Here is a 23,597-nt window from a genome sequence, read left to right as displayed (position 1 = left end):
AAACATGTTACAGTGTATTTGGGTTACAGTACACCTAAATTGAGTGTCTCCTAAGTTCAGGGACCTGGGTTGGAGATGCAGACAAGTATCAAGAATGATCGTTATTCATTTATTCAGTCAGTCAACAAAACATTAATCTGATCCTGTCCTACGCCAGGCTGGTGCTGGGCACCAGGGACACAGAGAGGGAGCTGACTCATTCTCTGATCAGTGCAAAAGACTGACACATCAACAGATATTTAACTTACAGAGTGAAGGACAGTATGTTAGAGGTTGGTACCAAGCCCCCTAGGCTTAAAAAAATGGGGCACCCACCCCAGCCATGGTGGGAGGAGCATCCAGGAGCATCCCAGAGGGGCTGAGAACAAAGCTGACACCTGAGAGATAGAGTGTTGGGGAGAAGGAACAGAGTAGGGAGGCCAGGGAGCATCTAGGAACTGCAGCGGAACTGGAGGTGCAACCAGAAAGACTACAGTTTACAGAGCACTACCCATGGCTGGGCACGGCGCTGACTGTTTATCCACGGGACCTCTCTCAACTCCCCACTGCCTAGAGGTCCAGAAATGTAAAGGTTAGGGAATCTTTCAGGGCAGGGCTAGAAACCAGCCCAAAAAGGGTCACCAGGGGTTGTGGTGACGGTCTCTGGGATAGCCCGTTAGTGGGAGCTCAGCCTCTCCCTGGCATTTGTTACTTTGTAAATGTGTTTGTTACCTTTTTCCTCTGTTCACCAGATAGCCCCGATTTAGATTAAACCTAAAGGCCTTCAGTGAAAGGCAGGGTGCTGCAATAGATTATAAAGCAGCATTTTAAATCTGGGAACACTTTCTGGTTTTGACAGAAATTTGTAATATTGCTCTCCAACAATAAAACTGGGAATGATCTGTGGGCTTTGTGTAGGTGAGTGGTCCAACCCCTTCCTATATCTGGTAGTTCTCAAGTACAGCAGCAAAGGCACACACTAAGCCCCATAAAAGGAAGAGTCCCTTGGCCTCTCTCTGGGTCTGGGAAGCCTGCCACACAGGCTATGCACTGTGGATGGGCCCATTGCAATGCCAGCTGGGCCCCTGGCAGCATTGTGTGCCTCCTCTGGATGAGGCAAACCCAGTTCCTTTGAGGCCTCCAGAACAATGCCACCCACCATCTCCACCTTAAGCATCCACGCATGGTGTCCTGACTGCAGAGAAACAATCTGAGGACTTTCTCTCCTGTTTGGGCTGACAGTCCGTCTCCCTCCCCAATCTTCTCCACACTAGGTCTCAGAAAAAGGTGAACCCCTGCTCTCCCAAGCCTCCTGGCTTCTCAAACACCTGAGCTCCTCAGTGCCATGAAGTTCATCCTCCTCTGCTCCAGCAGCTCACACTGTGATCCACTCAGAGCCTCTTCATCACCCGGAAGAGCTCTGTGTGTCTTAAATCTGATGTCAAGGTGTCAGGTCTTCCTCCAGTCCCAGCCATGCCATCACATCTGTTCTTTAGCCTCATTGAGACCTACATCTGGGGACCCTGGGCTGGTCACACCAGTCCCTCCTGGCCTCACTTTCCTTCCTGTGGGGTAGATGTCACAAAATAAGGTGCCAGCGTCCTCAGCCCCTGGCACCTTCAGTCCCGCCATTTTTTCCTGTGCAACCAGAACTCTGAATGATCCCACTGCCACAGCTCTTCCAGGCATTCAGGCAGCTGAAGGAGGCCTGTAGATCAGGATACTCATGCGTGCACAGTTGTCAGCCACAATCCAGCTCTTACTCCTGGCCAAACTCCTCCGAAACATGGCCAGCCTCTCTGCCGCTCTCGGTAGCAGTTCCTTTTGTGCCCTCTCAACACCTGCTACCCGGACTCCACATGCCTCACCCTCCAAACCTCACTTCCAACCCAGAGAGAAGATATGAAGCTGAGAGGAATTTTCTATTTCATGGCTCTGTCATGTCAAAACTGAGCACTCTCAGCTCTCCGTAGGCGCCTTTATCTCTGTCTTGCTATTTCAACAGGAAAAGAGCTGTTTCCCTGGGAAAGGCAAATGAGCCCACAGCCCCTTGTTCCCTCCATCTACCAAGCTCTGTCCTCCCTCCCCTTACCAATTGCTGTCTCTACTGCCCCACCTCCTACTGACTCTTCACCTCTCTGCTTTCTGGCTTCCTGCCCTGGCCCCCTCTGAAACCACCTCAGGGTTTCTGGCAGCTAAACCCAGTGGAAATGTTTAACACCCAGAGGCATTTGCCACTTTTGTGCCCTCCTCCCTGACACACTCTTCTCTTGGCTTCTAAAACTGGACCTCCTCTTGGTTTTCTCCTGCTCCCAGCCCACTCTTTCCCAGTCTCCATGTCAGGTTCTATTTGGCACTTCAGTGCAGGTTATCCATCCAAAGCTCTCACCTCTTTCCCCTGTGGCACTCCCCTGGGAGACTGCAGCCACGCCCCAGGCTCCCATCTCACTGACATGGGGCCGCCTTCTGATTCCATTGTCCCAAAGTCAAATGCTGATGGCACACCTTCCCGTGGGTGCCTCAGAGATGCTTCAAGCTTGACAGGTCCCAGATTGACTCATCCTCTTCCCACCCAAGCATACTCCTCCTCCTGTGTCCTCCTCCTGTGTCCTCTGACAAGGATGGCACCATCATCCACCCACTTGCTCAAGTCAGAAACTTTCAACAGTGAAACATTGAGTCAGGTAGTGAACTAGGTGTAAGTTGCCAACAATGAACAAATGCACAGAGTCCTGGCCACCCTGGAGGTTATAATATGGCTGAAGGGGGGCTAGACGTGAATCAAATTCTAACACAGAGAGATGTAAACTTTGGGACTGTGTATTGTGCTATTGGTAAAGCTCCCTGGCACTGAGAAGACCTGTGATGGGGACTCTAACATGACTGGGATGCAGAGAGCATGTCCCTGAGGATGGACACGAGCAGAGATCTGAAGATGATAAAAGGAGAAGTCAAGAATCACTTCTGGTTTCTGGCCTTTATAAACGTGCTAAGATTTGGATAGAGAATGCACATGTGTGGGTGGGGAAAGGAAAAGGGGGTGAGATCTGCTTGGGCCACGTTGAGACTGATATGCCCATGAGCATCCAGTGAAAGAAGTGGCAGTTAGACATCAGTTAGAGTCTGAGCCAGATATACTAACTTGGGAGTCACTGGTGTGTTCACAGAATTGGAGGGTACTGTCCCAGAAGAGCACAGAGGAAACAGACAAGCAGGCCTGGGATGGAAGCATAGTCCTTGAGTCCTCCTTTTCCACCCAGACCAAGGGCCATGTTGACCCTCCCCCGGTCGCTGTAAACTAGACAAACTCAGAAGCTACTCGGGGCACCAGGAGAAGAACGATCTGGCTGTGTGTTGCCTCACAATGAGTGCTGGGGAAAGGCAGCTGAACATGCTGGTAGCAAGTGGGGAGGGCAAACAGGGAGAGCCCAGGCCGCTGCTGTCTCTAAAGGGCATGCCTTGACTTTGAATGTTTCCCTCAAGGAGAATCTTCCTTGGGAAAGGATATCAGAAGTATAAAGAAAACAGGTGTTGTGGACAAAAACCAAGGGAAAAATTAACCATAAATCATGTCAGGGCCTTGTAAAAACACACAAGCCTTCAAACAATAACATAATTTTTAAAAGACGGCAAGTTCCTAATATCCAGGTGATATGGAAGAACTGCTGCCTCATCAGCTTTACATAAAGTCCCAAGTAAAAGTGGGAAGGTTTTCCTGGCTGCCCACAGTGTTTCTGGCATGATTTGGACTTGTTCAGTGTGGTCAGGCTCTGCCCCTGTGCTCGCTCCCTGCTTTAGGGAATGCCAGCTCATTCTGGACCTTGCTTCCCTGTTCCAAGGCATGATGCTTATGCCTCGAGCAATGCAGTTCTTCAAATGCTGGGATAGGGTAACAGTGAGAACCCAGTGGAGAATGCACAGGTGAGATAACTGCCCGCCCTGGGACCCGAATGTCCCAATTAGAACCATCCCTGCAGCAGAACCAGGGCATGGTGATGAAGTGCTATGCTGGAGATCCTTCATGGGTTATAGAGATTACAGGGACGGGATGCAGAGAGAAGGTCTGGGACAGATGAGGAGGCCTAGGACCACCCTGTCCCAGCCAGACATCACCCACTGGCTGGGATGAAGAGCCCACTCCCACCTCCTCTTGCCTTCTCCTTTCATGATTAAGCTCTGAAATTAGCCAAATGCCCAAGCCAGGGACATGAACATCATCTCCACCTCCCCTCTCTTTCTCTCCTTCCTGCCATAGTCCATCTATTGCCAATTTGTCCTCCTTAACTTTTCTCAAACTAGGCTCTGGGTATCCTATTTTAACTTGATTCCTTTGTCACATCCAAGATTGCTGAAAAGAGCCTCTTAAATGCTTTTCTCTTAACTGTTCTCTACAATTCTGTCAACAAATGTGACCATTTCCTTCTCCTGCTCAGGATCTCGTCATTACCTATGGGATAAAATCCAAGTTCCCTGCTCAGCATGGCAGTCACAGTCCATCACCACCATTCCAGGTTCCAACTTACCCTCCAGTCCCATCTCAGTAGCATTCACACCATGCTCTGTTCCATACACACAGACTCTTCCCTCTTATGTGTTTTCATAATCTCATCATCCCTTTCAACCAGCATTCCTCCTACTTAGAACGTCTTTCCAGGCTCTCGGTACAACATCTGTCAATCTCCAACTCATGCTCTAAAACCCAGCTTGCTTGCACCTTGTCTATAAAGGCTTCTTGTCTAACCTCATGGCTTCTCATTCCCAACTCTGTGCCCACACCTGCCTGTTGATCTCCACTGCCACACACTGGTTCCCACAGGAGGCCGTGAGCTCCTCAAAGATAATCTATCTTTGTAGTTGACCAGGTACATGAACACATGACTGTCTCTCCAAGGCAAGGTCTAGGTGAATGAGAGCCTTGGCCATTCTGAACTCTACCTCCTCCCTCATGTCTTTGCCTTTGCTGCAGCCCTTTGGGAATCACAGATCTCTGATCTGCCTCAGTGTCACCACCCTGCCCCCATCCCCACACAGCCATGGCCCCAGTTGTCTAGGTATCAGCTTTCAGAAATGACTGTGTCAAGAGATGGTCTACATCACCACACGAGGCAGCAGCTCAGGTCTGAGACCCCCAGTGCTGTCTTTACATGGATGGGCAGTGGACACAGCCATTCACACCTGTATTCCATTCCCCACAGGTACTGCTCTGGGTAGTCTCTACTCTCCTAGATATCGTATGGGTCCGGGAACTCACAGCAGGACTGAAAGACGAATGGTGTGATACTCACCCCTGATGCAGGATTGGCCGTCCAGCCCAGCTCTGCAGTAGCCGTTCTGGTGTCCATTAACGTTTCTGTAGATTAAAAAGAAAAAAGAATAAACAAAAAAAAGATGAGTCAGAAGGATTGCTATGCAGTGGCCCTCAAGATCATGAAGTTGTTTGTGATAGTAAATGACGGTAGTACAAGGAGCTCTGGGCACTTTCAAGCCCAGGCCCCTCTGTGAAGCTCAAGGCTCAGATAGCAAAAGAAGCCTGCTAAGATTATGCAGCTTATGGCAAAGTTGGATACACACCACAGGTCTGACGCTAAGTCCAGTGCTCTCTCCCCAGTGACCCCAAGGCTCCTGTGTCAGATGAAGTCATCTGTGCACCCACCACTTTACCCCCAAGACCCAGCTTCTTCCCAGAGATTCTACCAGGGCCGTGTTGACCAAGTAGCCAAATTTAATTCCTTCCTTGGGCCTTTCTAGGCCACCTCTTTCTGCCTTCTTCCTCCTCATTGTGAGGCTTCTCCGGCCTCATCTGTCTACCCTCCTTCCTCTCCACACATTCTCCTCTGCCTCCCCATCAGGCATCTATATTTTCCATCAACTCCAAACGGCTCACATAGCTTTGGCAAAGGTTTCACATAGAACACAAACACACATCTCACATCCCAGCAGCCTACCATGCAGGTGATGAAGTGGCAAGGGTGGCCACAGCAGCCAGCTGGTTACCTTCCTTCCTCTGGCCACAGGAAAGGAAAGACAGACAGCTGGATGCTGCTGTGAGCTCCTAGGAGCCATAAGGGATAAACTGCACATATTTAAAATGCATCATTTGACACATTTTGATATATATGTACACCAGTGAAACCATCACTACAAATTAATAAACATATTCATCATACCCAAAAGTTTCTTTAGTCCCTTTGTAATCCTTTCCTTCTTCCTACTCCTAACCCACCATGTCCCTGTCCCAGGCAATGACTCATCTGCTTTCTGTCACTGTAGATTAAATGGCATTTTCTCACATTTCATATAAGGAACCATATAGTATATGCCATTTTTTACAAATCTGGCTTCTCTCACTCAGCATAATTATTTTAAGACTTATTCACATTGTTGTGTATACCAATAGCTAATTTCTTTTTATCGTTGAGTAATACTCTCTTGTGTGATGTGCCACTGTTTGTTTATTCATTCACCTGTTGTTTCCAGTTTGGGGTTATTATTGTGAGAGTCTATGGGAGTTCCAGTTCCTCCATATTTTCATTGACACTTGGCATGGTCATTTGTTTTTAACTTTAGCCATTTTAATCAGTGTGTAGTGCTATATCATTATGGTCCTCATGTTCATTTCCTTGCTGGTGAATGGTATTAAACATCTTGTCACATACTTACTTGTCATCCATAAATCTTCTTTGAAGTATCTATTCAAATCTTTTTCTCCTTTTTAAATGGATTATTTTCTTATTATTGAGTTTGAGAGGTCTTTATATATTCTGAATACAACTCCTTTTTCAGATACATGTTTTGCAAATATTTTCTCCCAGTCTGTGGCTTATGTTTTCATTTTCGTAATGGTGTCTTTCAAAAATCAGAAGTTTTTAATTTTGATGAAGTACAATTTATCATTTTGTTTTCTTTTACAGTTTAGTGCTATGTCTGAAAAATCTTTGCCTAACCCAAGGTCGCAAATATTTTTTTCTCCTACCTAGGTCTATGATTCAAGTTAATTTTTGCATAAGGTGGAAGGTATAGGATCAATGCACTTTTTTCTTGATGTGGATATCCAACTGTTGCAGAGGGACACTTTTAGAAATTTACACAATGGTGCTATATGGGCAGGTGATGGCGTCCTAACCACCTGCGTTCCCAGGATCTGTATCAAGGGAACAGACACAGCACCTCCCAGCTGCATAGCTACTCAACAAACAGGGAAGGGCACAACATAAATGATGCATCGTTTGGAGTTTTTTTCTCCTCTTGTCCTTCCCACTGCCTCCCCTTCCCATCACCATGAGAACAGCCACTCCTTGCTTACCACATCAGGGAGGAGATGTCAATGCAGAGTCACAAAATCTTGGGCCCATTATGAAATAGAAGAACCCTGTCATAAACCAAAGGTTTGCAGAGAAACCCACCCCAAGGGGCAGGACTAAGGGAATTAAAACAGAAGTGATAAATGGGGAGCTGTGTGGAAGAAAGGGTCTTCCTATGCTCTCATTGCTCACTCAATCCCAAAGAGCTACCCACTCCACAAGAGAAATGCTGAGAGCCTGTCCAGCACACGGGCTTGGATATTCAGCATCCTAGGGAGGTGAGGGAGTGGCCAATGGCCCCGCCAGACTAACATGGCACTCAGGGACAGCAGGGGGGCCGAAGGGCCTGAGTGGGTCTAATGAGGGGGACCTGGGAGCATCCAGTGGTGACCTGCATAGGATATGAGCAGGGTTCAGGTGGGGTACAGGATATCTCAGCAGGTGCCTGTGTGGACAGGAGCCAACAGAGCCAGGGAGCGCCTTCCTCCAAAGCTTAACACGATGGACCTACTTGTAACCCAGATAGCACTTCTGCTACCCCAGTGAAGCAGGGGCTCAAACTGGAAATGAACAGGCATAAAATGAAATAAAGAGAGCTGCATTTTCCTACCCATGTGAGTTTGTGTTCGGATTGAGTCGTGCCCCATGCATATTTGAAGGAACATAAGCATTGGAGCAGGTTTCTTAAGTTTGTTTTTGTCTCCAGTTCTTCTGACAGCTGGGGAGGCTGGTCTCTGCTTGGAGCAGCTCTCCCTCCCTCCTCCCATCTCCACTTCACAGCACTAATAATGATCATCATGACACACCAAATTTACATAATACACTTCTCAGAAGACACTCCATGAGGCTCTGTAGAAACTCATCTCCATGATTATTAAAATGTCTCTGCCAGGAGGGCCTGAAACAGGGGCAACTGAGTCCCTGTGGCAGAGCTGGGAATCGGGGTACAGAAAGGTGCAGTGCTTTCTGCCAAGTCACACAGTTTCCCACCCTGACACCAACAGCCTGAAATCTCAGCACATGGACCACAAGGCCAACTTGGGCTTTTGAAGGGCTCTGAAGAAGCTCTGGGGTTGGGCAGGAGTGGGATCCTCACTCATAAAGCAAAGAAGCCACAAAAGCTCCCAGAATAATGCATCCCCCAACCCAATAGCAAGATCATGTTGGAGGAGCAGGGAGCCGGCAGAGGATGGTGGCGAGGAAAACAGTCCAGAAGCAAATAAAAGAATCAACTTTACTTCCTTGTTGTCCAAGGACTCATTTGTTTTGTTAACCCCATAAATACAGCCCAGGACTTCATATTAGTCATGATCACCTGCTCTAGGGCTGTAATTAAATCTGCTTCTAAATACTGTTTTCCACACACTCTGTGGGACAGAATTTGCAGCAAGAGAAATCCATTTCTTTACATCTGCCCATTGTGGAGACAGAAGACCACAAAACCATAAACCATCCACTCGATATGATTAAGGGCAGCTTCTTTTCTGGCACAGAGAGCTCCTGATGATGGCACTACACTCTGGTGGGGGCTGAATAAAAGTGATTTGAGCAGGTTTACATCTCCCTGGAGAGGAAGAGCATGCTCATTTGCATTTATAAAGCATATTGAGAGTTCTGGCAGAAAGTTATGGTGGAAGCACAATTAAATATTTACCATCACTTCTGTTCTCAAACAGTGGCATGGGGACCAACCCAGCTGGAAGTGCATGTGGTGCTGTCAGATCTGGGGATTCCTGCAGAGAACACGACTCAGGGACCCATGCCCACCACCCTCTGGGAGCACATACTCAGTGCCCAAGGGCAGATCGCCGGGAAGGGCACACACAGTGTAGAGAGAGTGCTGGTGTGGGCAGACCAGATTGCAAGTCCCATCTTCACTACCTAGAAGAGATATGACTTTGCTCGTGTCATACAACCTCCCCTGTCCCTCCGCCCTCCCTGTGTCTCTCTCCATTTCTCTCTCCGTCTACACCCCTCATCTTCAGGATGGGTCTAATGCTAACTAGTAGCCAGGATTATGGGGGGAGAACGTGAGGCTGAGTGAAATAAAACACTGAAACATGCAGTATTGCTATTAGTATAACTTAATCACTCCAAGCTTCAGTCTCTTTAGCTACGACAAGAATCTGAGATGGTATATCCTATATGATATACATAAAGTATCTTTAAGAATCTAATTATGTTACACATCTAATGATATTTCATCTGCTTTCTTCTTTGCATTGTTGTAAAGACCAAGGGAATAACACATGTTGGGGCTATAACAATGCATATAAATTGATGTGTGCCCTAGAGAAATTAATGGTTTAGTTGAGGAAAGGACAAGAAGCAAAGTCATAACTGGCACTCTATTCTGGCTGAGCCTATGAGAAAAACACTGGAAAAAAGAACCGGAAATATTCTTCTGTATGTGGGGAACAGGTGTGCCTATCCCAACAGCGAGCATCAGGGAGTCTCGCACTGTGTGTAGGCAACGGAAAATCCCTGAGGTTTCCTGGAAAGGGGTGGGCAACAGTGAGGAGGAAAGAATGAAGTGTCTCCCCCTGCTTCTTGGGACAGAGATGGGAGAGTGACTCCTAAAAGCAACAGTGGGAGGGGCAAGGACCGGTTGAAGGAAATGAAGTAGGAGTCATCCCAAGCAGATGGGAGAGTGAGAAAAATAGTGAGCAAAAGGAGAAGGGAGGCTAAGAAGGGAGATAGAAGGGATCTCTGGCAAGGGTTGGCTTGACTTGCAGGAACCTGGGAAGGATGGGATGCATAAGAAACCTGGCATAGAGCCAGGTACTGTGGTGTGCACCTGTAATCCCAGCTATTCAGGGGAGACTGAGGTGGGACATCTCTTGAACCTAGAGTTTGAGACCAACCTTAGCAACATAGCAAGAGCCCATCTCAAAAAATGTGTTTTTGTTTGTTGGAAGAACAAACAAAAAACAAACAAACAAACAAAAAACCCGACAGAGATCCCATATTCCCAGGGAACACTTCCCTGCAGAAGCTTCAGTATGGAAACCCTCAGGGCATTCCCACCGACGAGTGGGGCCACCGGCTGGGGGTCCAGATGGTGGGGCCAGGTCTGAGCCTCCTGTGAGGAAGAAGAGGCAGCTATTGCCTGGCCCTGCAGGCAGTTTCTGTTTCTGTCTGGATTGGCACCTTTGGATATACTGACATTTGGGAAAAATTAGACACCCATCATGTTGAAAAGGAAATAAATAAACCCTCTTTTTACAGCTCTGCCATGCTTTTTGGAGAGACATTAATCAGATATTCAGTTGAAATATTTAGTGTCCTTCCATCATGATAACAAAATACAACATATACTGACAGATGGAATAGCAGCTTCCAGGCCTTTTCTGAGCAGTGCCTTATGTGTATTCGATAAGGCAAGTCCACAGACCTTTCAAGCAGGACAGGGCTAGTGCCACCATGCAGTCATTTCCCTGTGTTATTCTCCACAGCCCACAGAACTCTTTAAGCCTGAAAGCCACACCATGGAAAAGCTTAAGAACAAAGCTGCTATTATGTAAATGCAAGCAGTTGAGAGTTGGTCCCACTGCACAAAGGACACACGGCAGCCCCAACTCCTTCCATCTACCTCCACAGAGGATCCTTGCAAGAGAGCTGTAAGGTGGTGAAAAGGGGTTCAGGTATGCATTCAACAAAGAATTTTTAGTAACTCCCATGGAGATGGGGCGAAGGGAGTGCTGTGCAAGCAGAGATGAACAGGGAATAGACAGACATCCCAGCCCTCAGGGAGCTTGCAGCCACACAGAAAACAGAAATTATTCCAATAACCATGCAAATAGATCTGCAATGGCAGCCTCAGTGAATGGTAGGAGATGGACTCATAGAAACAATGTGAGCACGGAATAAAATGACAAGTGTATGGAGCCTAGCAGGCAGCCAGAACTTCCTCTTTCTTTTTCCCAGCCCCTGGCTGTTGAAAGAACTAGAGACCACCCCCATCCCCTTCACATATTTGTGTATGAGCACACACACAGGTGCATGCATACATACACACACACACACACACACACACACACACATGCCCCTGACCTAAGACAGTCCATACTGGCAAGAGTGGGACATATTAAATAATAACCCCCAGTCCCAAATCCAGACCGCATTAGATGCTGATAGTGTGAGTGGCCAGGTCCTCTGCCTTCCCTAGGGGTCTCTGGGTTGCCCTCTGGACCTGGCCTGTACATGGTCTTCTGGTTGGGCAGACCAGCCCTATTGGCATGGAACTCCTGTATGACGCCCATATGGCTCATCAGGGTGTCTGCTGCCCTTGACCCTCAGCCCCTGCAACAGGGGCCCAGCACTAAAGGTGTTTAAACCCCAACTTCACACTGTGTCCGGACCGCCTGCTGCCTGTACAGGCTGGTCTCCCTGTAATCTCATTCCTATCTGTCTGAATTGGCCTCACGTTGCCTGCTGGCTTTGGATTTTGAGATCGGCTTGGTTGACTGTAAACTGTCAAGGGCACCAGTCTGTGTTCTACCAAGACCACTGCCTGGGCCCAGCACAGCCACAGAAGTTCAAAGACAACGTGTTCCAAGTAAACTTTCCACAACTCATCTCCCATGTGTCTACCCCATCTAAATCTTCTCCCTCCAGTAATTCTCTTCTTCTTCACATCAAACCCTTCCAAACTTCCTGGAGCCTAGCTGTGAAACTTCAGCAGCATTTAGTTTTGATTCCTTCCTCTACTTCAGTCTTTTACCCAGTCATTCACCATATTCCAATGGTTCTTTCTTCCTTTACAGCATCTTTTTCAGCTGTGTATTCCTTTTCATTCTCAGCACCCTATCTGACCCCAGGGCTTCATTCCTGCACATGAGGACCACAGCATCCACCTCGTAACTGGTGTCTCATTCAGGAGGCCTCATCTGAGTTGCTCTTTATGCAGCTGGTGACTTCATTGTCTGACAATGTAAATAGTTCAACTTTTTAAAAAGTAATACGGCCACACTAAAGAAAGGCTTATAGAGTCTCCAGCCCTCTGACCACCTAATAATTTCACTCCAAGAATCTGTCCAAAGAAAATAATTTCAGAAGAAAACAAAACGCCCTATATCATGAAGCTGATCATTGCATCATTATCTAGACTATGAGAAAAGCTGGAACCAGCCCATCCATAGGGGAAGGAAGATGTGCAGGATAGCACATTCACACGCCTGGAGTGTTATGAAGACAATGTAGCAGTGAGCAGAATGTGAGCAGTGAAACAGAAAGCAGGAAGCAGAACTGTGTTAGCCAACAGAGGCAACGCAGAACACAGTGTTTCAACCGAGTGAAATAGCAACTACCTAAAAAAAGTAGGTAGGGAGATGGAACAGCTGCTGGGTGGGGGATGTTGGTTTACAGATGAGCTTCCTAATTATTACTGTGCTGCTTTACACGACACAAATTCAGAAATAAAAATTCAACCAATTTTCAGAAAATGACTCTTTCATCACATCTCTTTCCTCTACTTTATGATTTTCAAAGTCTCTCCACTAATGCCAAGATATGCCACAAATGCCTGGCCTTTAAGAGCTTTCTGATCTAAACCCACCTCTTCGAAATTGATCTTCAGTTCCCTCAAGGAAGCCCTTCTTCCAGTGCCCCATTTCTGCTCATGGTGTCACTCCTGCCTGGACTGTCTTCCTACTCCCCCTATACACCTGAAAGACTCGACCTAGTCCTACCCATGGAGGTCTTCCTTCCTCTACAGAACTCGTACTGTTTGAATGGTTAGTTTTCATTATCACTTTATATATCTGAGTATATTTGAAGTACGTTCAGAGAGCAGAGCTGTGACTTCTGTCCCACAGAGCTTGGTCAGATGCCCTCATACAATATAAATGTTCAATAAACCCTGAAGATCTGGGTTCAAACCCCAGCTCCACAACTGATGAGCAAATCAAGTCAGGCTGAGTGTCAAAATCCTAATGTACAACACAGGAAGAGGCTTTCCCTCTTGCTTCCTGCCCTGAGTCAACAGAGCCATGCCCATAAAGACGTTCTGTGTTTTCTTAAGAACACTCATTTGACTAACATTTATTTATTGTCCTTGCCAGTGTAAAATGCTAGGCAAATGGAAGCACTGATTATATAAGTCTCCACTGGTTGATGTGTGGCAAAGGCCAGTGAGAAAGATAAGAAACAAGCCTGAGGAAACTGAAGGTGCCAACTCAACCCATCTACTGAATGACTGACTGACTGAATGAGTCTGAAAAGGCATTTAAATTATAAAACAAACTGTGAAATTTGCTCTTTTAAAGGATGTACAGATCAGCACAGTCCTACCCACTACGTCCTCCTCCTTCTGTTTCTTTTATATTCCAAGGTGCAATTAGTTATGGTAACTAGAAAGAAGCTGCAGCTTACATGGGTCACAGCATAGAAGTGTGCCTGAAGGAGTTGGGACAGGCCCTAGATTAGGTACTGGTTCACACGTGGCATAGCCCACAAACAAGTGGGAAGGCTCAGAGCCATTTCTCTCCCTCCAGGACTCTTCCAAGGTAGACTTCCAGAGAAGCAGACCAGAGCATGGGGACATGGGAAGGTCTGCTCAATGTACAGAGCTGTGTAAGACTGGGAATCGGCTTCAGAAGGGCTGCCCTACCTGCCCAGCCCAGCTTGGCACTTGGTACATGGCTTTTGATGGTTGTTCTCCTCTCTGGTTCAGAGGGTTTCTTCTGGCTCTTAGTTCTTAGGGTGGTATCTAAGAAACGTGACAAGAAACTAGAGGGGACCTCTGGATCTACGATGGACTTTCTGCCTCTGGAATCCCCAGGTCTGGCATGGTCTTACAGTGGCTTAGTAGTGTGTATGCTTGTACTATGTGAGTGATTTTCACTAATAAAATATGGAACTTACTTCAGAAGCTGTATTAGTTTCTTAGGACTGCTGTAACAGCACCACAACCTCAGTGGCTCAAAAAAGAGGTGTCCAGGAGGCTAAAAATCCCAAATCAAGATGGTATCAGGGCCATACTTCCTCTGAACCTGTCGGGGAGAATCTTTCCTGGCCACTTCTTGCTTCTGGTGGTTTGCCTGGGATCTCTGGTGTTCCTTGGCTTGTAGCTGCCAACTCCAATCTGCCTACCTCATCGCATGCTGCTCTCCCTGTCTCTGCCTTTACGTGGCATGACTATTTTATAAGGACGCCAGTCATATTGGATGAGGGGTCCGTCATACTGTAGTATGACTTCGTCTTAACTATTTACATCTGCAATAACCCTGTTTCCAAATAAGGCTGCATTGTGAGGTACTCAGGGTCAGGACTCCAACATAACTTTTTTGTGAGGGACACAATTCAACCCATTACAAGAGGGTTAGGACACTGGGAAATAGGGCTGCTGGATTTCCTCCAACAAATACTAGGGGCTGCGCTGGGAGCTTGGAGGACACAGACACAAGGAAGGCCAGGCGCTTCCTCTAAAGATATCCGTTCTAGCAGGTGAGTGATGGTTTCTATTTGCTCCTCAAGGCCCACTCTCTACCCTTCTCTTCCCTGCTCTGGGCAGAGAGAAGCATCCACTGGGCCCCTTCACCAGCAGGAGCTATAGGACATGGGAAGTAAGATGCTCCTGCCTGCTGACAGGGAGAGGCTGGTGGCCCCTCCTGTAGCTGCAGCTCTTGCCTAGTTCTGGGAAGATGGCTCCCTCCCCACGTCCTTCAAACCTAAGCATGGTAAAAGCCCCCTGCTGCTGCTAGTCCCTAAGTGCTTTGTCATTCTTGTTGCTTGTCTTTAACTCTGTGCAACCTTTGTAAATAGACCTTCATTAATCTCCCCTCAATCACCTCTTTCTACTGTGCCATCTGTTTCTGCCAGACCCCTGATGATGCTCAGGGCTTAAATTAGTAGCCCATGGAAGGTAGCCCCAAAGTCTCCAACCACCCTCCCCACAGAGTCCTGTAGTGCCCCACACAAGGAGGCAGCTACATGCCAGTGTGGCCAAGTCCTGACTACACTGGACTTGGATCTGACAGACTTGGGTGTGAGTTTCAGCTTTATTGCTGTCTGGTTGTGCAACCTTGAGCAAATTACTCAGACATCTAAGGCTCATGTTCAGCCATCCACTAAATGAGGATAATAATGTCCACTTCACAAGGCATTTGTGGGAAGTCAGTAAAATATTATTTACCAAGCACCTATTGCAGCCTCTGACAAGTGGTAGTTGGTCTGCAAAGAGCAGTCATTGTTATGTTTCCATGTTTGGTCCTGATATGGGGAGAACCTCTCACAAACCCAAGTCTCTTAGCTACATCCTTTGAAACTGGGCTGGCCACTGAGTCTCCAATCCTACTGTTCACTCTGAAGGGTGGACCTTGGTTCCTTTGGGCCCTGGAAGCCTGGCTCCAAACCCATCCTTCAGCTCCAGTTCACTGAGAAACCCATCTTAGCCATTCAGCCACATCCTCCACAGCCAACTCCTGCACAACCACAGATGTGGGCACTCGGTGCAGCCTCCACCTTCCCACATACACCCTGCATGGGGGCATCTGGGATGGCCTTCTCTCTAGCTAGAGGCCACCCTGTGTGGCCCCGACTGGGTCTAATGCAATGTAGGTCACCAAGGAGCCCAAATAGCTACACCACCATTGACCGTCACCAATATACACTGAGACATGGAACTGCACTGGGCATTTTTGAAGAGCCTTTCTCTCCATGCCTGGCGCACATGCAGAGCACAGGAGACTGGAATTGAAGGGGCTTTAGTCACTGACTCTGCTCTGGATAAAGAGGGCCACATTCCAAACACAGTGCTCCCAGCATTGCCCTCCTCGCACCCTGTCCTCGACCCCTAGATGGAAGTGGGCTCTCCAGCCCTGGTACTGGTTGGTGGCTTGCGGGTTAGGGTTCCCTGCCACAGAGTGTTTCCTCTCGGGAAGCAATCTAAAACTTAAGACAGTAGTATTTCCTCACATCCACAGCACTTGGGAAGGAGGTGAGAAAGCAGCTCTATTATCCCTTTGAGTTTTCCCATAGTCAGGGATGGTGTTTCAGAACAGGGGCAGCAGCAACCTCCCAGAAAACATGCTGCTTATCTCCCTGATGTGTCGGACCTGGCAGGTTTACAGTAGAATGATTTTGATGGTATTCTTGCCTGATGTTAGATGAAAGCTCAGCACTGGGCCTGCTCTCAGGAGACTGTTCTCATGAAAGGCTGGCGCCCAGGACTCTGAGCTCCCCTCTCACCCCTCCCATGCCCCTGCAGCCTCCATTACCTCTGTGTGCTCCCCACCACTGAGGGTGTTCCTGAGCCTCCCTCGCTTTGGCCTCCCCACCCTTAGCACAGCAGGCATCTCCACATGATTCACTGATGGACAGGGGCAACTGTGGATGCAAGGACTGGCGCTGCTCTCCAACAAAGGCGAAGTCCTGAGCCAGTGAGACAAACATGGGAACAAGGAAAATGGAAGACCAAAATGCCTTTCATTTGGGATACCAAAGTCCCAAATAGCCACAGTCCTTTTGCCTTATTTTCCTCCTAACTCAGCTCCTTTTTCCATTCTGATATCAGGAAATGTCAGATTCCCCTAAATCCTAAAAGATGGCCAGACACCCTTTCATGCCCACAGGTGCCCTTTCCTATGTCTGAACATATGCCACAGCCAGAGAACCAAGAAGAAAACTGGGTCTTACCACCATGGCTAGGGACCCCAAGACCTCTCCAGCATCAAACATCTGTAGGCAGGAGCCAAACTGGCCAGACCATGTCAGTGGGCACATATAGGGCAGGCCTCAGAGGCTGCCCTCTGGCCCAGGCATGGTGCTGGGCAGCCCCACCCACTCCCAGGCCATCAGGCCTCAGGAGGCATTTAATCAGACCTGTAGGCAGGCTTCTTTCCAAGCCTCACCTTCTCTTGACTCAGATTCCTTCCTGACACAGAGCACATCCTTCTCCCAATCCAGCAGCAAAGAGAGAGAGGCAGAGGCCAGGAGAGGAAAGAGAGCCACACAGGCATGCCGGGGTCCAGAAACAGCCTTTAAATCAATGTCCCAGCATGCTGATGGTGCAGGCCTGGCCAGAAGCCCACTGCTACTCAGTGCTACACCTATTTGCATTTTTGTAGTGAGAGTCAAAGACCTATTAAAATTTAGGAGCCTGGCATTTTCTAGTCTTCCAGCACCATGAATTCTAAGGGAGATTAAATCTGTTTGCCCCAGCCATTCTGACAGACCAATGAGTTTGTGCCAATGGCACACGGGTAAGAACCGTGCATAATAAACCTGCTGCCTCCTGCTCTTTGTGGGCGCGATGAGAGAAGGCCTCTCACTTCATGGGGATGCAGGCACCCAGGGGGCATCAATCACCCTGGAGAAGAGCGGGGAGGAGAGCCTACACGCCCATGCAAAATGACTCTCTGCAGCCCTGATGAAGGCCGGCGATGGATGGTGGCCCAGGCTCGTTAATCAGAAGGAATACGCTGCCGTCTGCCTCTCCCTGCCAGGCCCTCCTGGGCCCTCAGTCCTGATTGATCTGTGGCACAGTAATTCTCAGATGGCACAGGCACTGAGCTGTGCCCTTGGGGCCCCTGCATGCACTGGCAGCAGCTCTGGAGAGCCAGGAGCCCTGGGTGGGATGGCTGTGGGGGGCTTGGGGATGTGCCAGTGAGGGGCAACCAGTCAGGGAAGGAAAGAGTGGGGGCTGGTCCAGAAGTCTCTCAAGTTCTCCTGGACACATCCCAGACCAGAATGGCGCTGCTGAGACTCCAAAGGCTGCATCACCATGCAGCTACCCCCACCGGGCAGCTGACACCGGCTGCTGCCATCCTCTTCCAAGTATTCACCATTCTCAGTGTTGTCATTCAGCAGCTGCTGCCCCATGGGTACCACTCCTCTCACATACAGTCTTCACGGCCTATTTCACTGCCATCTCTCCAGCTCAAGACCTCAGCCACCCCTCTTCAGAGAGCCAGGCTGGCCTACTGCAGTCCCTAGACTCCTACCCAGCAGTCTTCCTTCAGACAGAAGCTGACCACATCATACTCTGACTCCACCCCACCAAATCCCTCCCGCCCTCTAAAACCACACCATCATCCCTCTCGGCCCCTCTGGGAAGTTTGCCTAACTGCCCAGCCTTGGCCCTCCTCCTCCCCGAAAGATATAGCCCACCTTGCACAAACAGCCCTAGCCCAACTCTTCATGACTTGCATTCTGTGCTGCCTTTTCTGTGGTTTCCTGCTCCATTTCCCTGCAGGCTCTGAGAGAACAGTGCCAGGATCTTCACTCTCACTCATGGGCTGCCACACCTTGCAGAGTACCCTGTACTCAGATATGCCCTGTCCACTGCATCTACTGATGGCCAATGAGCCTTTCCTGCTGCATGATTCAGGCCCAGGAGTTCAAAGGCTGCAGGATGCAAGGTGGAGGCCTGGTCCCTTTTCCTCCAGGTGCGCCCCCACCAAATAACTTAAGCCACTGACTGTCCTATCCCTGAACTCTGCACAGTCTCACCATTCAGTGCAGGTCTCAATCACTCCAGTTTTTATCCATCTCTCCATGTTCCATGGGATTGATTGTGAAGTGCTTGCAACAGCTTTTCTGTTCCAGTTTTCACCCTGTCCTGTTGTACCACATGACCACTGTCAACTGCCTAGCAGGTCAAGGGGAGGGTGGTGCTGGAATCAATGGACCACCAAGAGCCGACCCATGAGAGAAGCCTAATGAGAGTATGGCACACTCTTGGCTGTGAGATCATAGTTCTGACCTCCTCTAGCTGTGCAGTTGCCAGGGGTCAATAGGAAGATGCCCAAGGCCCCTCCAGTGCTACCCCTCTGACTCCACAGATGCTCCCACTTGCAGGAATGAACCTTTTGCCGTTCCACCCCTTCCTGTTAGGGAATGCATGTTCAGCCCTGCCTGTCACTCATGCTCCTAAGTCCTCTGTTATCACCAAGATATCTGGAGAGTACTCTGGGAAGACTTCTATTTGTGTTTCCCAATCAATAGCATTGACTGGCTCCTGGCATCCAGCATGTCCTGAGATCCCAAATATTCACAATGCCATAAATGTCTTCCTTACAAGCCTCCCAGAGCTCTTGCAGTGAATGTCTCTGTGCATAAATGTCTTTGGAGGAATTTGAAGGTCCAGGTAGAGCTCCTATGCTGGTCTTAGAGGTGTCCTGGTTTTCCACAGTGGGGGGCACACAGGCATGAAGGCCTTAGAGTCCTCCTGCCCTCCTACTCTGCTGTGAGCATTTGGTCTACCCACTGTAGCCACAAAGGAGGGCAGGGGCAAGTCCTGGGCCTCAAACCTCCCAGGGCCAGAGCTGTCACACTCACAAAGCTACTTGCAGCCTTGGGGACTAGATAACCTCCACATCACAACCCAGATGCCCCAGGCCTAAGGATGACACTCTTAGCTACACTGCAGACATTTTATGGAATCATTCCCTTAGCAGCTAAACTGAGATTGAAGAAGAAAGGCCTTACATATTAGCTTGTCAGAGGGAATAGACTAGGAGGCAGCTGACCACACTGTGTGGGGCTGGACCTCTCTCTGCTCAGTCTTCCTGGGGTTGGCTGATCACTCTAGGCCCTTTTGGACTGAAGTCTGAGGCTTGTACTTGAGTGGAAATTTAAGTGCTGATCCTGGTCTCCTAACACTGGGCATTTGGGCAATTTGGAAGTCACCTCTTCCTCTTGTAATGCTGGAAGCTCAAGGAGAGAGTCATTTGTCCACTCGGCTTTGAATTCTCCCTGTGGAGGTGGGGGCGAATGTTTTCTTGAGGGGCTGTGGCCTCAAGACTCCCCATCCTTTTCCTGAGGCCAAAAGAGCAGACTTCAGGAAAAATGACACCAGCTGTTCTCTTCCTTCTGAACTGAGAAAAGAACAGGGTCAGTAGCTTCAGGATCTGGAGGTTTGTTCTGTGTCTTTCAGTTTGGACATGATGGGGTCCAGATTTCATCTGCTCATTCACAGCACTGCCTGCTATCCAAATGCAATGGGAGTTGGGCCCTAAGTCTGGGCCTGGCTCTCATTTCAGAAGCTCTCAAGGTTTGAAAAGCTCCGGAAGCATGGTGCACTCCTCCACTCCAAGCTTGAGCCTTGGCCATAGCACCCTCCCCAGGTGGTCATGCAGTCTCCACTTGCTCACTTCCAAAGATGAGGCACTTACTACCTTCCCAGGTAGACATTTTCTCGTTAGCTGGTTCCAACTTTCAGAAGGCTGTCTCCTTGGGATTCCCTTTCCTTGGCCCTTGTTGTATTCCTCAAAGGCCCCCTACAGAATCAACTGTGCCCCCTTCTCCATGGCAGCCCTTCAAATTATGAGAGGCCAGGACCTCCTGAGCATTCTGTTTCCTAGCAACCACACTCTTGGGTCCATCAGCTTTTCTTCCAGCCCCCAGCACCTTATGTGTACTGTTCTCTGGTGGGCCATCACCCACTGCTGAGCTCCATATGCTCCACCGGGTCTGATCAGACCGGGGAAAAAGGGGGCTGTCACCTTCCTGGTGGGCACATCCTACCTCTGTTGATGGATTCCAGGACCACAACAACTATCTGAGGAGCCCCACAGCACCATCAGGCTCACTTCATCTCTCTATCTGTTCCCGTATGAATTCCACTAAACATCCTACCGGCTCTCCAGGAGAAATGTGGCTCTGTAGAATCCACGTGCAGGACCTGAAGGACTCTGACAAGAAACTCTTCTTCCATGCTGTAGGTGCCCTTCCTCATTGCCCTCACCTTCCTCCTCCTCCCCCTCCTCACCTCTCTTTCCTTCTCCCTCCTCACACCTTCTCCCTCCTTGTTTCCAACTCTCTCCTCTCTCCTCCCTCTTTGTGCTGTTGTTCCTGCTTAACAGGGTGCTTCTGGGATGAATAGTGTTTTCAGCTCTGGCCAGGAATATATCAGGTCTTTCCCAGTCCTGCCCCTGCCCTCACCATGCTGGTGGAGCTCTGTGGAGAGTTGGGCCAGACAATGGGCCAGTGGGTTCACTTGGGAACTCACAAAAGCCCCATTGCCCTCCACACAGCAAAGAGTGGCAGGCACAGGGAACAAATCCCCTTTCCTGCAGGCTGCCAGGGTAGGATACTATGGGGGCACAGGGCCTCTGGAAGCATGGCTGCAGTCCTGGGCCCTGGGCTCTGGGCCCAAGACAGCCTATGGAGAGGGCCAGCCCCTCTATCACTCAGAACTCACAGAGCTGCAGAGTCACAGAGGCTTGGCATGGCCCCAATCCTCGCGTTTGTTGGGAATGTTAGCACCTCCATGCTGACACACTGAAGCCTCTAGATGCATACTCAGAAGGCCCCACACCATGTGTTTGGGGTCTGAGAGAAGAGGGTTTGCAAAAAGGAAGATGAGATACACAGCTTACTGCACTGCAGTGTGGGTTTTCTAAGGGCAGGAACTATTCCCAGGCAAGGGCTGGACATGAAGCACAAGCCCATCAGTGACTGCATCAGTGAGAGAAGATGGAAGTGAGACCCTAGCCTGGCTACCAGCTGTGGTGTGCAGCACCTCAAAGGAGGAAGCTTAGAAATTTGTGGTCTCTAACCCTGCACCAGGAGGACTCTGGATATAAGAGCAAGAGCATGTTGGAGGCCTGGAGAGGGGAGGCCACATTCTAGCAGGCTGGAGAGGGGAGTACATGTGGGGCAAACACAGGCATAGACAATTATTCTTCACTTCCGAAATGCAATCTATCAATGACATCTACTGTGGGCATGGCCCAAGACTTTACTGAATTTTAAAATTGAGTAATACAGCCAGTGGGGGGGTTCAGTCACTTTCCCCCCACTTCATGGGAGTTAATCTAATGTATGTAATATAATGATGATAACTGGCAAACAGCAAAGCACTTGCATCCCTCCTGACTGGTACCTTAATGCCAGTGGGTCAAATTCACATCTCAACAAAATGGCATGGAACTTCACTCTACAACATTCAAATCTCAGTGTTAAATCTGGTAATGGCCAGAGACAACTGAGCTGTGTTTTCTTTATGTTTCACCAAGCACTTTGGGCCCACCTGCCCTTCCTTTAGAAAAATGATACAAAGCTCTGTCTACCAGCAGAAGAAAACACACATCTACTTCCTTTAGTGGACCCCTACCTAGCCAGGCATGGCGCAGCTAAGAGAGCACTGGAGTTGAAGTCAAAAGACAAAGGTTCCAATCTAAGCTGTGTGGATAATGGCAGTGTGGCACTGGGTAACCCACACAACCTCTCTGAGACCTAGATTTCTCATCGGTAGCATGGGTACAATATACCTGTTTCCCAAGTTAATTTGAAGATCAAATGAAATGCTTTTTGTGAAGTGTCTAGCACTGTACTTGGCCCGTACTAATCACTTGTCAATGCTAATTATTATTATTTCTAAACAGTTGGATTCAGATATATACCTTTTAGAGTTTATAAACTCTAATGGCTAGACAAGTGCACTTGTCTAGCCATTAGAGTTTATAAACTATTTTCACAGGCATTATCTTATCTTCAAAGACTATTAAGAGACAGGCATTGGCCCTACTGTTTGAGATCTCATTATACAAACTGAACACAACACCATCAGTTGAATAGGGGCTCAACTTGCATTCCCTAGACCTCTGGGGTGATAGCATCTGGGCTGCAAAGCAGCACAGGTCTAGGTAAAGTCTTCTAGTCCAACCCAGGAGCACATTCTCCAAGTGGGCCTTGGTTTACCACTGACCCACTGGCTGCTCTGGTAAGTGTTATGATGGTCTCCTCTGGCGATTGGAAAACTTCATATTTTAGGCTTTGTGAGCCATTAGGTCTCTGTTGCAACTACTCAATTCTGCCATTGCCATTACCTCATGTAAGCAAACTACACGCTGGATTTGGCCCATAATATATAATTTTCCCACCACTAGATAGTGAAGGGCGGTGGCCTGGACAAAGATGCTAGAAGAATTTGATCAGTGATATTTAAAATTTGTCTTTTCATGTTTGATCAATTCATTCATTATTTTATTGTACGATAAAAAGAAAAAACTCTTACAGCTATCAGCATACCTATAAACTTCCACAAAGTTTGTGTGACCTCTAGAATACCAGAAAATCCCCAGCTGGGACCCAGAGGATACTCACTGAACAAAAATAAAATTAAATACAATTTATATTACTAAGTCATGTAAATAAAGTGTACCTACAGAAGATAACTGGCCTAATTCTGATGTATGATGCTATCCCCTTGGGCTGAATGGTTTCAACAAAATTCAAAAGGGAATCTGAGTTCTTCTAAAAGGGTAGAAAGGGAAACAGAATAAACATGGGGAACACAGGCCTCATTTGCCGCTAATGAATTTGCAGAGGAACGTGTATAATTAGTGTGTTTGTCAGCTGGGGTTCTGTAGA

The 23,597-nt window shown here is 48.4% G+C and overlaps 1 protein-coding gene across 1 annotated transcript in view; it reads right to left on the bottom strand.

Annotated features, from left to right (window-relative positions):
* EPHB1 (EPH receptor B1) overlaps positions 1 to 23,597 on the bottom strand; it is a 445,762-nt gene that overhangs the window by 310,396 nt on the left and 111,769 nt on the right. The window contains exon 2 of the mRNA XM_010364833.2: positions 5,265 to 5,329. Coding sequence (XP_010363135.1) covers positions 5,265 to 5,329 — 65 coding nt within the window. The remainder of the gene's footprint in view (positions 1 to 5,264; positions 5,330 to 23,597) is intronic.

This window comes from Rhinopithecus roxellana, chromosome 1 (assembly GCF_007565055.1).
Source record: "Rhinopithecus roxellana isolate Shanxi Qingling chromosome 1, ASM756505v1, whole genome shotgun sequence".
NCBI lineage: Eukaryota > Metazoa > Chordata > Mammalia > Primates > Cercopithecidae > Rhinopithecus > Rhinopithecus roxellana.
The sequence above is the reverse complement of the archived record's forward strand: the minus strand, read 5'-3'. Positions and strand labels throughout refer to the sequence as shown.